Source organism: Octopus bimaculoides, chromosome 7, assembly GCF_001194135.2.
Source record: "Octopus bimaculoides isolate UCB-OBI-ISO-001 chromosome 7, ASM119413v2, whole genome shotgun sequence".
NCBI classification, from domain to species: Eukaryota; Metazoa; Mollusca; class Cephalopoda; order Octopoda; family Octopodidae; genus Octopus; species Octopus bimaculoides.
The window spans coordinates 3070412-3087189 of record NC_068987.1 but is presented as its reverse complement, the minus strand read 5'-3'; the positions used below and the strand labels follow the sequence as shown (position 1 = coordinate 3087189).

At 38.6% G+C, this 16778-nt stretch overlaps 1 protein-coding gene across 1 annotated transcript in view; it reads right to left on the bottom strand.

Annotated features, from left to right (window-relative positions):
• Positions 1-15586, bottom strand: part of LOC106871573 (elongation of very long chain fatty acids protein AAEL008004) — a 50693-nt gene extending 35107 nt beyond the window's left edge. Inside the window, exon 1 of the mRNA XM_014918079.2 lies at positions 14718-15586. Coding sequence (XP_014773565.1) covers positions 14718-14775 — 58 coding nt within the window. The 5' untranslated portion in view covers positions 14776-15586. The remainder of the gene's footprint in view (positions 1-14717) is intronic.
• Between the last annotated feature and the right edge of the window lie 1192 nt (positions 15587-16778).

Genomic DNA, 16778 nt, shown 5'->3' with positions numbered 1-16778 from the left:
ATCAATTAAACACATCAATATCGCTAAAACTAATATAGGGATAATAAGCAATCGTTTATTAGCCAGAATAATTACTGCAGTTTACAACATAGCTTTCTGGCCTCCTTGAAATAATAACCTACAAGTTATTTATTGATCCAAATGAGAATAGTATGAAATTCTTTCAATTTAATATTTAAAACAACTATGTCTCTCTTGCGCACTAAATCTATACAATGCAAAACTATTAACTTCACCAGCTCCATCACACATATAATTAACCTTGAAACGGAAATCATTTTGCACACATGCCAAACCTTCAGCAATTATAACAACTCTATATGGATTAATAAACAGTTTAATTCACCTTTCATGATTATCATAGAGGATGGAGGAGAGTATAAGTGACATGGCAGAAATTAGTGATCTTATTGGTCAGTATATATTACACAACTTTAAAATGGTCTTCTCTGACGTTAAAAGCAGTCTTTATAGAGATGATGGTTTATTGATCTTAAAGGAATTGCAATCCACAATCCCTGATTCAGAATATATTTACCCTTTGTGCAAACATAGGATAACAGATCACAATCGATAACAATCTTCTAAAGCTAACTTCCAGAACATCACCTTAGAGTTTATTTTATATTTCCCTTACCATAAATTAAATGAATCTTTGAACTATGTAAGTACTCAAATCTCTTGGGGGAATATCCCTAATCTTTCTTAAACTGCCCCCACTTCCTGACAATAAGCAAATCTTCACAGGTTCCTCTTAAATTTATAACAATACTCTATCTAGAAATAGGTTCAAATACAGAAGCACTTGCATTGAATACAGACCTAGGACTTACATAAATTTAGAAAAAGAAATGTTGGCTGGTTTAATTCCCTATTTAATACCACTGTAGCTACTACAGTGGTTAAGGAATTTTAAAATTAGTTAACATAAGTACTACTAATTTTTTATCAAAAAATATGATTGAAATTTCATATTTTACTAACATATTAGTTATCTCAAACCTTGCAAAACTAAACCGTAACACAAACCACAGAACTTTTTGGATGAATATTTCCAACCTGTTAATTTTCCTCAGTTAACCTTATTTTCACCATTCCATTTCTTTTTGTCAAACTGCTAAATTACAGGGATGTAAACAAACCAGCACTGGTTGTCGAGCGGTGGGAGAGAAGGTGACACAAGTCACACACAGACATATATACACATATACAATGGGCTTCCACACAGTTCCCATCTCTGCAATTTACATGCAAGGCATTGGTCAGCCAAGGGCAATAGTAGAAGACACTGGCTCAAGGTGCTGTGCATTGGGGCTGAACCCCAAACCATGTGCAAAGCAAGTTGCTTAACCACATAGCCATCCTGCATAGAATTTTTTTCCTGTTATATAATTATTCATCCTATTTCCTATTACTTAATTAGTTAGCTCTTTTAGTATAATTTATTCTATTTCATAATAATTTCACTTCTTTTAAGATTATTTTAACATGATTCCAACCCACTGCATTCTACTGACATAATTATTTAATATAAATGTAATATACATATTATATATTTTAGAGTAGTTTACGAGAAGCATTGTCTGATATAAATGCTTTTAATCTTTTTACAAAGACAAACAATGTGATTTACTAGAAATGAGTCAATGGTTTGTACTTTCATTTTATATTTCAATATTTTGAGGTTAAGACCTCTTCTTCAGGAAATCCTCAGAGATTTGGTGTTGCAAGCTAGCTTTTCTAATTCTGCAGTGTGTGTGTGTGTGTGTGTGTATATATGGAAAGTAGCTTTGCATGTACAGGTTAGTATTGCTATAATAGCCAGTCAGCTGCATGCAGATTGGTTCTGCTGTTATTAACAACTTATTCTATTGTCTTTTTTTTTAAATACTTAAATGTCACTTTCCCCAACCCTAAAATACCACACTGTACACAAAATTACCTGGGGGGGGGGGTCGACATAAAAAGCACTGGTGCCATGTAAAATGCACCCAGTCCACTCTGTAAAGTGGTTGGCATTAAGAAGGGCGTCCAGCTGTAGAAATCCTGCCAAAACAATTGAACCTGGTGTGGTTCCTGGCCTTGCCAGCTCCTGTCAAACCATTCAACCCATGCCAACATGGAATCCAGGCAAACAATGAAGATTCTTGGTCAGGTCCTCTATCTGCCCCCATATATCTGTGTACTCTAACATAAATACATTTTCTTTACAGCCAATTACTCACGTGCTCACTGATTAAAATGTATTTTTTATTTATCATTTCATCATATTTAACGCAGCCCATCCACACGGGTCCTGTGTATTGTGGCAGATTTTATTTCATTCATGCTTATCTTCTAACAACTGCCTTTTTAATAACTCCAATACTTTCCTCTTCCTTCCAATCATCCCATTGTACTATCTTTTTATCTCAGTGTTACTTCTATAATTACAAAATCCTGCGCTCCTTTATTTGTTCAGTTATTATTGCTTCATCTTTATTTAAACAATACTAACTTCTAAGGATACTAACTCATCTCTCCTCTATTATCAATAATTCCTACTGTAAACTTACTAATCTCCCTTTAACCTATTTTACTAAAGACCCACTCTCGATTCCTTCATCTCAGTCTTAGGGTCTGCAGCAGTCTCTTCTTTGTTTACTAATTTGTCAGTCCTCCTCTTCAGTCGCTAGGTCAAACCTCTTCAACATATGCTCTGTCAGCTCATCATCAATGTTTAACATCCACTCTTCCATGCTAGCATGGGTCAGATGCAATTTGCTGAGGTAGAGTTTCTCCAGCAGGATGCCTTACCTGCTGCCAACTCTCATCTGTTTTCAAGCAAACTAAGATTTCTCCTTGGTTGGACATATTTTCACGAAAGACGGGAAACAAAGAACATTGTTCACATAACAGTGACAATTCACATGATGTCAAGACACGTGTGCACACAGAAACGCACACATAGACACACCAACATACACATCCATCTCTCTCTCTCTGAGTGGTTGGCGTTAGGAAGGGCATCCAGCTGTAGAAACTCTGCCAAATTAGATTGGAGCCTGGTGTTGCCATCCGGTTTCACCAGTCCTCAGTCAAATCGTCCAACCCATGCTAGCATGGAAAGCGGATGTTAAACGATGATGATGATGATGATATATATATATATTCTTTTATTTTTTTACTTGTTTCAGTCATTTTGACTGTGGCCATGCTGGAGCACCACCTTTAGTTGAGCAAATTGACTCCAGGACTTATTCTCTGTAAGCCTAGTACTTATTCTATTGGTCTCTTTTACCAAACTGCTAAGTTACAGGAACATACATGCACCAGCATCGGTTGTCAAGCGATGTTGTGGGGGACAATCACAGACACACAAACATACACACACATATATATATATATATATATACACACGAATAATAAGAAAATGGAGAAAACTTCAGATTAACAAACACCTCGATTGGACCATATTTATAGCTTATTTTTAATACACTACCTTGAAGAATTTTTGATCAAATGAATCAGCCCCAGGACTTAATTTTTTTTAAAGCCAAGTACTTATTCTATGGGTTCACCTTTCTTGTGATGCCAAGGAGGCACAAACACAAACTCACACATACACACAGGAAATAGATTTTCTCAAATGCCCAAAAGTGTAGCTAGTGAACAGTTTCCATTAGCCAAATGACCGCATCAGCAGTGAGAGAGGGTATTTTGAAAGTATTGTATCTAGAGTATGAAAAGACAAGAGAAAATCCAGGGAACCATTACCTCCGTTTCTTTCTCAGTGTAAAAGGCAGATTGTATGATGCTTGTGTACAAAGAGCAATGTTACATGGTAATGAAATGGCTCTGGATGTAGCGGACTTGTGCAAACTCAACAAAAATAAAGCAAGCATACTCTACTGGATGTACAATTTCTGTAAGTATGAAGGAGAACTTCTAAGCCTCTTTCTTTTCCCTGTTTGTAAGAGTACCATCATCTCCCCAGACACACTTTTCCCCAACATCCTCATTTCCACTCACACACTGCCTAGTAATCTGAAATACCTCATGTCTCTACATATTAAAACATTAGCAAACTTATTCCTCAGAATTTCCTCACTTGCTAGAAATACTTCATACTTGGTATTGATCCCCTTTTAGTTTTAATGGCTCTATTTATAGAGCAATTCCACTACCATGTCATCCTCTTCTTCCCCAGCCACTAGTTTGGTCTGTTGCTCTCAATAGGCTATTCTACAGAAATTCTCAGTTGTCCTCTACATTTGTTCTTTTCTGTCCCTTTTCTATCTTGTATGCATCACTTAATGTCCTCACCCAGTTGCGAGTTGTTTGCTCTCGTTTTCTATGTCCTCCTTCTCCAGGTCATCTTTTGTCTGTGTCCATCCAGCTCTTACTCTGAAGTCACTAACAACTAGTCTATATTTGTTGGTACACAATTAACCAGGAATAAAATTAGCATTTACAGCCAAATGTAAGTCCCTTTCTCTGGTAAGAATCAAGTCAATCTGGTCAGTTTCTTAAAGTTGCTGTTGTAGATGGTGATGTAACTTGCATCACAGAACTTCAGGTTGATCCCTCCTCACTTCACTTCTGTTAATTCCAGCAAAGCTCTCACAATATTGTCCAACATGTCCATTAAAACCATTGGCCACGATAATGAAGTTGCTGTCATTCATTTTGGGGATGATTTGTAAAAGAGTCTCATAAAAGTGGTCCTTCTGTCTATCTGCCAGCTTCGACTGTCGTACTTCAAATAGTGATAAGTATCAGTGTTGTGTTGTCAGAGACTAGCTAAGGTTTAATAAACTTACTGCACACATTGATCACTTCAATTACCTTATCTGTCTATTTCTTTGCCTACTCCATCATTGGTACCCGTTCAGAAGAATTTGAATCTTTGTTCCTTGCTAGTGAGTAGTCTGAAGCCGTGTTCCATCTTGCTTTTTTGCACACAACACACATCCACTCACCTATGTTCTGGCATTTTCACATTCTCACCTGATCTATCTTTCATTATAATATACAAATATCTTACCCACACAGCTATATCTGCACATAAGTTTGTGTGTGTGTGTGTCAGGATGGCTGTGTGGATAAGAAGTTTACTTCACAGTTACATGGTTTCAGATTCATTACCGATGTATAGTAAAATGGGCAAGAGTCTTCTATTGTAGCCCCCACCCAACCAATGCTATGTGTGTGTGTGTGTGTATAAATATACTTACATACATAAGCATGTATGTGTTTGTCCAGCTATTGCTTGACATCTGATGCTGGTTTGTTTATGTCAGCCAAAGTGGTTTGACAAAGAGAGACTGATAGAATAAGCACTAGACTTAGCATAAGTGCTGGGATTGATTTGTTGAACTAAACCCATCAAAGTGATGTCCCAGCATGGCCACAGTCCAATGATGGAAACAAATAAAAATAAAATACATGTATACAAGGGTGAGTCAATTATACACAATACACTTATAAATTTTTTGGAATGGCGGGAAAATTAGTCATTCGTCTATCACTAGACATGGTCTAACTACTGTTCACTGAAGTGTGTCTTTCAACTTGAAATGTCAATTAAGATTTTATTTTTAACTTAAACACAGCAGCTCTTAAGTCTGTTTGTTTCCAAAGTAAAGTAACATCCTCGTTTTTTTTTACTTTTCCTGTAATTTATTGCAATAATAGAAATCTTAAAGTTGTGAATATATTATTTTTCAACACACACACTTCATTTTTTTCACAAGCTTCTTATACCTTCACAATCTCCAATATTTGAAATTTCAGTCTCTGGAGGATTCTGGTAGTGCAAATAGATGTGACTAGACAAGTACTTTTGGGAAACAACACTTTACAAAAATAGTCAAATCACAATCAAATGGAAATTGTAGTTGTGGCCATTACCAGTACTGACTGGTGGCATGCAATAAGCACCATTCTATGCGTAGATTGCTGCCAATGCTGCCTGACTGGCTCCCCATGCTGGTGGCACGTAAAAAGCACCATCCGAATGTGGATGATGCCAGTGCTGCCTGACTGGCTCCCATGCCGGTGGCATGTAGAAAGCACCTACTACACTCTCAGAGTGGTTGATGTTAAGAAGGGCATCCAGCTGTAGAAACATTGCCAGATCAGATTGGAGCCTGGTGTGTCCTCCTGGCTTGTCAGTTCCCAGTAAAAACTGTCCAACCCATGCTAGCATGGAAAATGGACATTAAACGATGAGGATGATGAGTCTCTGATTTGCAATCCTCAGCTTGGCATGCAGCATCTTGATGTCAGGAGCCCTATTAACTGTCGAGTAAGCCTCCTGATAATGCTCACAGTATTCAGGACAGGTCAGGTATGGGTGCATGCACTGTTGCAGCATCTTGTTGCATCCACCGTTTGTCAGTATTTGCTTAGGTTGTCCCTGGTAACCCTTTGAGTAGTGTCCCAGTCAGTCCCCATCTCAGAAAGATACTTTCTCGTTTGTCATGACCGTGTGACATGTGGTCGGCCAACACAAGCTGTGACCCCCAGTGAGATCCTCAGAGAAGAGAACATGATGCACAGGATTCAACTGGGAAAAAAACCAAGCACCATGGCCAAACAGTCTGAACTGACACTCCCAAATCAAACAAGTAACAGGATGCAACCCAGTTTGTAAATATAGTTGTTGGTTAGATACAAAATCCAACCAGGACACTACCAAAATCCAACTGGGACACTCCCAGTTCTTGTCAAGTTCAAAATACTGACAGCATCATGTTTTCTGTTGTTGATTGAGTTTTTAACTTTTTTCCCGATGAGCAAATGTTGGCATTTCCAATCCCTTTCCCAGTGATGTATCCGGGTTTTTATCATCAGTGATGGTTTTTGTTTTCCTCCAATGATCCAAAAGTCATTGAAAGATTTCAAAACAATCTTGTTTGTGCAATTCTGGATTGTTTCAAGACTAATCTAGCACAAACTTTACCAAAGCCAAGTCTGTTATGAATGATTTTACGAACAAAACCACAACTAATTTGAATATTTGCCAATGAAGTCATAGCCAAGGGGTTAGAGTTTTAGATCCATAATCATAAGGCTGTGGGCTTCATTTCTGAGTCAAGTCTTTAAGCCTTCAGCATTTAAACCGGCCAAAGTATCTTATCTGTCTTATGTCCAAACCAGCCAGATCTGGTCTCTTACACCTACCCTATGATCTCAATCTAAACAATTACATCATTGAAATCCCAAAGCTATGAGATAATGCATGATTAATTCAATGTGAATAAACAGATATTACATTTGATGAAATATCTAAACGGTTAATCAAGGTACTTTGCTTTGGTCCAGGCTATTCAGCTGAGCTTGGTGCAGCCCCCTCTTTCCCCAGTTATCCCATTCTGGGTATTCCACAGGGTCGCAGGCTGTATGTCTGCTCATTGACATCTAAAACCACGAGCAGAGACAGGCACCCTCATGGCACAGGCTATCTTGTCACATTTGCAACCTTCGGGTATGATGTAATCAATATTCATCCACCTGTTCAACAACAGAACTATGTCACACATTTGTTCAATGTTGTCGATATTGATGTGGATAGGTGTCGGCTCCTTCTTGATGTACAGGACTCGTGTAACTACCTTTGACGACGTTTCCAACCCGTTCGTAATCAGTTTGTAACAAAACAACACTGTTCCCATCTTGTACTGAAAGCTTTTGACCAACTCTGACCCTTAAATCATCTTGAATCTATACAACATAGATCAGTGAACACTGCTTTTGTTTGAAGCCAGCATAAAGTGGAGTAGTTGAGGTTAACATAATGATAGTTTGACAAATCAATTGAAACTACTTTCATCGTGTCTACAGAAAGAGACCACACCTAGTGATGTGTGTAGAACTAACTTCAACAAGCGTTACAAAAATATAATATATATATTGCAGATGATTAATGAACCCACCCTTCTATAAAAATATCTACCTATCTATCTAAATGTGTGTGTGTGTGCATGTGTGTGTGTATATATATATATATATATATATATATGTATGTATGTATGTATGTATATACCATCATAATTTTTGACATCCATTTTCCACACTGGTATGAATTAGATGAAACTTATTGAAGAATATTTCTATGGCCAAATGGTCTTGGCACTGTCATCAACCTGTGCTTTCCATTTAAGGCATATTCATCACACTGGTCTTCTCACATCAAATGGGAAAAAAGGGCAAAGAATGACCATGGGGTTGCACCTAGAAACTTCTTCCCCAAGGCATAAGTCTGGGCAAATTTCTTTCTGGAAGAGCAGCAGTTACCCATGAATACCAGCCTCCCCTCTCCTCGCCACCAATGTTGCCCAAGGGAAAGGCAAAGGGGCTGATACAGCTTGGCATCAGTGATGTTGCAACTCATTTCTACAGCTGAGTGACCTGGAGCAACATGAAATAAGGCGTCTTGCTCAAGAACACAACACATAGCCTGGTCCAGGAATTGAACTCATTACCTCATGATTGTAAACCCGATGCTCTAACCATTGAGCCATGCACCTTCACATCTCACATCAAATGGGATAAAGCCATTGAAATTACTGAACTCTTTCTTTAGAGACATTCATACACAAATACGCACGTTTAATGTCTGCTCCCCATGCTGTCGTAAGTTGGATGGTTTGACAAAATCCCAGTTGGTTTATATATGTATAAATATATGGTGGAAGATGGCAGAGCAAAGATAAACGCAACATATGAATATATACTGTTTTATTTCTAACTGACCTTTTTAACTTTCTGCTGATTAAGAATAGAGTGTGTGTGTGTGTGTGTGTATTACACTTCAAGAAGAAAACTTCTGACAGTGACTTTGAAGTTTTGGAGAGCTCAGCCATCATTGGACTATCACTGAAACTTTGGTCAAAATAGCATTCTTGTTAAAGAATAATAAATTTGTATTCTACAAAAGTACAGAGTACCCCTTCAGAGATTAATGTAAGATTGCTCTCATACTATAACAGAACATAAGACCAATGCGTGCGCATGCGCACACACACACCATACATGGATTTCCTTTCAGTCTCTGCTTACCAATTCCACTCACAAAGCATAAATCAGTCTGAGGTTATCGCAAAAGAAAACTTGCCAAAGATGTCATGCGAATCCCAAACCACATGGTTGCAAAGCCAACTTCATAACCACAAAACCATACCTGAACTTTCACCTCCTCTCTTTCTGTGGCCCAGCGGTTAAGGTGTTGGGATCACAAGTGCCATGGATTCAATTCCTGAAACAGGTACTGCATTATGTCTTTGAGCAAGGCACACCATTTCACATTACTCTCAGCTGATCAGCTGGATAGAAGTACCAGTCGACTGTTGGTGCAGCTCCCCACCCTCAATGTTCCACTGGGTTAAAGGTGGGAGGGCCTAAAAGGAATCTGTGTCTGTCTGTCTCTATAAAACACTTAAAAGCAAATAGTGAAATATAGTACAAGGTACCAAGTCATACTAGCAAGTGACAGCTAGACACGTTTTATATAAATATAGACAGTTACACACACACAATATATATATATATATATATATATATATATCAGGAGTGGCTGTGTTGTTAGAAGATTGTTTCCCAGCCACATGGTTCCGGGTTCAGTCCCACTGTGTGGTACCTTGGGCAAGTGAAGTTGGTAGATGGAAACTGAAAGAAGCCCGTCGTATATATATATATCTATATATATATATATATATGTATATATATATATATATATATGTATGTATATATATATGTATGTATGTATATATATATGTATGTATGTATATGTTTGTGTGTCTGTGTTTGTCCCCCCCACCATTACTTGACAACTGATGTTGGTGTGCTTATGTCCCTGCCACTTAGCAGTTTGGCAAAAAAAGACCGATAGAATAAGTATTAAGCTTACAAAGAATAAGTCCTGAGGTCGATTTGTTCGACTAAAAGCAACTATCTCTGATGCCCCCAGCTGTCTTCCTTCCTTACCTATCTTGTACCTCTAGCCACCAGTCACTAGAATATTCATTCTGGTAATGGAGTCTTTCAACTGACTTGCCCAAGACAACGATATGACACAGCTAGGACAGTGCTTGGGAAACCCACATGGAAACCTCTGGTTTAATTGTTAGGATGGCCCTCTTGTTCTACTGTTATAGCAACAAACTTGACAGAAATGCTTCCAAACTCACAACATCTATTCATCATCATCATTTAACATCCGTTTTACTTGCTGGCATGGGTTGGATGATTTGACAAAATCTGGTGAGTGGCAAAAGGCTACATCAAGCTACAATGTCTGCTTACTACAGTTGAGTGTCTTTCTTAATACCAACCACATCATAGAATGCACTGGGTGCTTTGTTTTCAAGACACTGACCCTAGTGAGGTCACCAAATAAACTACAAGACAGGAGAAGAACAGAAAAAAGCCCCCTTGACAAAGCAGGGGGGTAATAATTTGAAATGTCAGGGTGGTTTTATGCCAGGTGTTGAGAGGCTAAAGTACATCGGAGAGATTAGCATGGCTGTCTTGCTATAGAGCCAGTCAGTGCTTATTGTGTGCCACCAGCATGGGAACCAGTCAGGTGGCACTGGCACTGGCCACACAGAAAATACTAAATAATAACTTATTCAGAGTCTGCTTCAATTCAATTTACTGTCGCATTAGCAGAGGGGGAATCTTTAGGAGAAGAGTCTGATCATTTCTAAATAAAGATGAGACAATGGGGTTCACACAGCTAACCTGATGGAGAAAAGCAAATCACAAGATTAGCTACATGAACTTTTCTTCACAGAGTCTTGACTTCTTTGGCAACTGTTCAGAGTTCTCAGCTGAAAATGCCAGTCTTCCAGTGAAACAAATTACAAATCGTAATGATAAACTCAATAAATAAATTATGTAACTCTCCATCTTACAATGCATCGAGTATTTTGTTGAAGGTGGTCTTTGTTTCTTAGCTAAGAGTACTTACCATGCAGAGAGACAGATATCTTACATCTAATTCATAATGCATATTCATCATCACCAGTTTTAACATCCATTTTTACATGCCTACATGGGTCAGATGGAGTTTATTGAGGTAGATTTTTCACAGCTGGACACGCCTCCTGTCAACGACCCTCACCCGTTTCCAAGCAAAAAAATTGTGCTTCGAATGTGAACAGCACAATGGCCAAACATGTTTTCACGGAACACACATATATATATGTGTGACAGGCTTATTTGCAGTTTCTGTCTACCAAATCCACTCACAAGGCTTTAGTCAGCCTGAGACTATAACATAAGACACTTGTCTCAAATGGGAAGGAAGCACACATCCTAACCACACAGCCATGTGCACATGAATGAGCATGGATCTATGTATATGTGTGTGTTGCCAGTGCCACCTGAGTGGCTCCCATGCCAGTGGCATGTAAAAAGCACCATTCAAGTGTGGTTGATGCCAATGCCACCTGACTGGCCCCTTTGCTGGTAACATGTAAAAAGCACCCACTACACTCTCGGAGTGATTGGCGTTAGGAAGGGCATCCAGCTGTAGAAACCTTGCCAGATCAGATTGGAGCCTGGTGCAGCCTCCTGGCTTGCCAGTCCTCAGTCAAATCATCCAACCCATGCCAGCATGGAAAGCAGAAAAGCAGACGTTAAACGACGACAACGACAATGGTAACACACACATCCATTAATGTCTATTTTCCATGCAGGGTTGGACAGTTTGATAGGAGCTGGCGAGGTCAGGAGCCACACTTGGCTTGATAGTCTCTCTTAGCATGGTTTCTATGGCAGGATGTCCAACTGTTTGTTATTGTCTAGGGAGACCCAGAAAGACATCGGATGAAATATTGGAAGCCATTCTCAAAACACTGAGCCATATGAAGGAGACGAACATAGGAGTGAGGCATCTGGTGTATTGCTGTACACAAGATGACCTGCTCACCACAACAGAACAAAACTGATACCCTAAACCCGTCTTGGTAGTCCTTGCCCATGAAGGGTACTGGTGCTGGGGCTACATAAAAAGCACCCAGTGCACTCTGTAAAGTAGTTGGTGTTAGGAAGGGCATCCAAGTGTAGAAACCATGTCAAAACAGACAATGGAAACTGGTGCAGCTCCTGTCAATCAGTCCAACTCATGCAAGTATGGAAACTGATGGTGATTCAATATGTACATACCCCCCTTGATTATGTACTCCACCCCTTTCTAATGTCCTATCCTCCCTTTGCCAGAGAGTCTTCTGCTTAGTGGATCCTTGCTTGGTAAACACATCTGGCCAGGAGTATGAGGGTTGCTTCCATCGTGACCCCAAACCACCAATCTATTTGCAAACCATCCCAACTGCACCGGAAGGAATTCATACCCTACAACCACCCCACATTATGTCCTGTCCTCACTACTACTGCCTCAGTGTGAGCATCATTAACAACCTAAGATGCAAGCCATAGTGGAAGTGGCTTAACTAGTGAGATTTTGAATAAAGAGATGTGGACCCAGTAGGTCACAATGAAGGAAACCAGCTAAGGAGAGTAAATTTGAATAAAATTCCATTGAGAAACCCTTACAACATGAAGAAATTCAACTGAACCCACTACCAAAATCTTCCTGTCAGCTGTGTGTATAATTCCAGGAGATAAAGAAATTATTGGCTCACATCAAGTGTGTCAGCTGGCACTTAATTATATCTCCTTCCTGCAGAAGGCATCTATGAGAAATATTCCAGAGAATATTTGAATTTGTAAACTCAAACTATTTTCATACCAAACTACAAGTCATCTCCGAGTTGTCTTGGGACCAAGTGGTTTCACCGAGGAACTTCAATAAGACCAAAACATATCTGAAGCTTTTACCTTAGTTACCAAGGATCAGACAAATCCCTTCATTTGTCTAATTAAATTCTGCATCATTTCAACTTCCGGAATAAGAAGAATTTTCATTAACAGTTATAATTTCAATTGGTTAAAAATTATTTCAGTTCAACCCATCGTGTTAGCCTGCACTATATACATACACATACAAGGAATGTGTGTGTGGTTGAGAAGTTCGCTTCAAAACCATGTGGTTTCGGGTTCAATCTCACAGCACGACAAGTGTCATCTACCATAGTCTTCGAACCGACCAATGTTCTGCGAGAGTGGAATTTGGTAGACAGAAGCTATGCGAGAGGCTATCGTATGTGTGTATGAGCCCGTGTTATATTCTGAAAATCAATGTTGTTTATGTGGTGCCTCTTTGAGCTTCGTAATCGAGAGGTTCGATAAATAGATCTTGATAAGGCTAAATACCGGACTAATATAAGTACGAAACCCTTGCAGATCGCAGTCCAAAGATTTGATAGTAAAATAGTACAGGAATCTCTATATCTATATTAGGATTGTTAATAGTACATTAAATCATTGAAGAATATCAAGAAGAAAAATAAAAAGGAGTTGGATCGTCATGGAATGAATATGGGATGGAGGGGAGGGGGGGGCTAACCTCTAAAACCACGTGATAAAGTACAACAGTTGGGAGAGAGAGGGAGGGAGGGAGAGCGGAACAGTGGAGAGAGAGTGGGAGGAATAGTAGAGAAAGAGAGAGAGGAAGAGTGGAGTGGAGCAGAGAGATACTAAAGAGAGAGAGGGAGAGTGGAGTGGAGCAGAGAGATACTATGAAGGAGCGACAACGAGTTTGAAACCGAAATATAGAAAATGACATTTTTACCTAACTTATAATTACTCTTTATATCAACGGAATGCTGTTAAAACGTTGCAGTTTTATTATTTTTTTCTTCTTAATATTTAATAAATTCCTACTATCATAAATTTTCCTTATTTTCGTGAAGTTCGTTAATTCTATGTCTGTGAGTCTCCTCTCTATCAGTCAGGACTAAAATTAAACGAGTTGTCTAAAACAACTAACAGTGCGACGTCTGTAGTTAACAGTTGCGGCAAACATTTACTGGAGTATGGTAGAGGGGAAAGACTAGACTCTATAAGAGGGCACCTACTATTTCCTATGCTTCAATGGCAGCATAGTAACACGTGTGTTAACCAGTCATATAAATACATATATATATATATCATATTATATAAGTCGAATGGTTAATGTAAGTGATAAGACAGGCAAACAATGATGAACCAAACACACACACACATATATATATATTCACACACACACACTATATATATATATTTTTTTTTTCACAAACATATATATATATATATATATATTTTCACACACACACACACACATATATATATAATCACAGACAAAGCTAAATAGTAAAGGACACACCCACATTCCAGCTATCTCTCCATTTACATAGCTAACCTTTCACAAGATGAAAACTGGCATTCCTTCGCTCAAGTAATTTGAAATCTTCCCCCAAACTTAACCGATTAAGAAGGCTAAATAAATTATGGAAACATTTTATTTTTATGGCAGAAATCATGACCCAACCCACCATTTTATTTACAGGACATATATGTGCATGATGATGATGATTATGTTTGTGTGTGTGTGTGTATATATATATATATATATGCACGTGTGTATGTGAGTGTGCAAGTTGGCTCGGGAACAGGAACTAGAACGGAAGCCTTTTTATCAAGACAGTTTTGTAGATATATTTAAAAGCAGAGAAAGTGAAGAGAACGTGTGTGTGTGATATAAACGGAGGGCAACTCAGGTGATTAAACAACATTTATAAACAGATCAGGGAAGAAGAATTACAGTATTTTGAGAAACAATAGCAACTTACCTCCAATTTTTAAAAGGTCATCATAATATTCCGTTGCTTTTGTGATGAAAGAAGTCATTTTGTTAGATTTTTAGATCCTTTAAAAGTCTTCAATATGAAAATGTTAAATTGCAAGGAATGAACAAGTTAAAGAATAAACCAAGAAATATCGACAAATTATTTTAAATTATCAACTTTAAATAAATATATATATTAGTATAATTGATATAATTATATATATATATAATTATATATATATATATAATTGTATAATTTTCTATATTTTAATGGTAAATGCTGGTGCCAATATTGTGAAAGTCCACAAATTAGGACTAAAATATTTGACACCCTTACGTCTCCATTTAAATAGAAAATAAATATGTCAAAATTTGTTTCTGCAGCAACTTTGGTCTTAATTGCCAGTGTGGTGCGTGTGTGTGTATATATATGTGAATATGCCCTTAATTGTCAGTAACTGTGAGAGTGTACGTATATGTGACCTTAATTGTCGGTGTGGTGTATGTGAATGTATATATATATGAATGCGTGTCCTTAAATGCCAGTCTAAGTGTGTGTATAAATGTGTCCTTAATTGCTTTTGTGAGTGCATATATATTATGAATGTGTCCTTAATTGTCAGTGTGAATATATGTGTGCGTGTGTCCTCGGTGTTCAGATCCTAGCCCCAAATAACGAGCGTGGCCAAGGAAGCTGGTTCGCTGGAAGTTAATAGAGTTGTGTAGCGGAACCAGTAAACCTGGCAAGTGACCCTTTCTGTAGGCGACGATGACGCGCTGGCGCGCGCACGACTCGCTTTCTGTATCTGCTGCCGTGTGCGTGCGTGCGTGCGTGCGTGTGTGTGTGAGTGTGTGCAGTAGCCGGTATGTTGCGGCGGTCGTTGCCGGTGTAAGAGTAAAAGTGTCTCTTGTGGAAAAATAAACACTAACGTGAAACACCTGTAGAAAGCGTTAAGATGATGACGATTTTGAGATTAGCGCAACAAATTATTACTTTATTCGCTAATTTTCATTATTGATTAGATTTTCTTTTTACACACACACACACAAAGACTCACACACACACACAAACAAACACATACACACATATAAAGAAAGAGAGAGACACATCAGATCGGTTGCCTATGTTCATCTTAGAGTGAAGTATATATTGAAAATAAAATTGTCAAAATTAATCAGCATGTAGGAGTAAAATTAATTACATGCAAAATTTAATGTGGGACATATAAACAACAGCCGTACAACAATATATGTTTATATTTCAAGAAGAAAAAATTTTGTGATGAACAGATAAATTTGGTACTCTAATCTCCATAATTACGTGGATGATAAAGAATTTTATGATCGGAAAATAACGTGCCTAAGAATTCAATACATATTGGGAGCTCAATTTAATTCATTATCAAGTTTAACACAACCTGGTCCTTGAATGCCTTTAGCGTGTTCCAGGTCTCCGCATTGGAACACCCTCTTCCATCTCGCTCACCCACCTGTCTCAAGTTCTGAAAAGGATCCAGGGCATTGACTTCTCTCCCGACTAAAAGATTAAAACAAAATATATCGTCTGGGGGCGTTTATTGAGACAGACTCGTGCACACTCCTCGTGTTCTTCAGTCGGAGCAATGAGGACCATCTAGGATTTCTTTGTTTAAAGTGAAGAAGAGTTGCACATTGTCATGCTCTCTCTTTCTCTCTCTCTCTCTCTCTCTCTCTCTCCCACTCTCTCTCTCCCCCCTCTCTCTCTCTCTCAGTTGGGAACGTGATCAGTCCTATGACAAGACCAAGTCAAGACGACTGGAGATGGAGACGGATGCAATTGATGGCCAAGATGTCTTACTCGCCTCCTCTTACTCTCTGCACTCCATTCTGCAGCTTCCCCCCCTCTGTAAAACCATGAACGTTTCTTCTGTTGAGACTGCCAGAACCAGTCTTCCCGTGCACAGGCAGGCAAGCACTCGTTTGCTTATTAACCCGTAGCAGAGACCCTGACAGGTGCTGCTATCCTGGGTCACAGTAAACCAGGGAACAAAAGGTGGCTAAGAGGTATGTTCCATTTCAAAACATT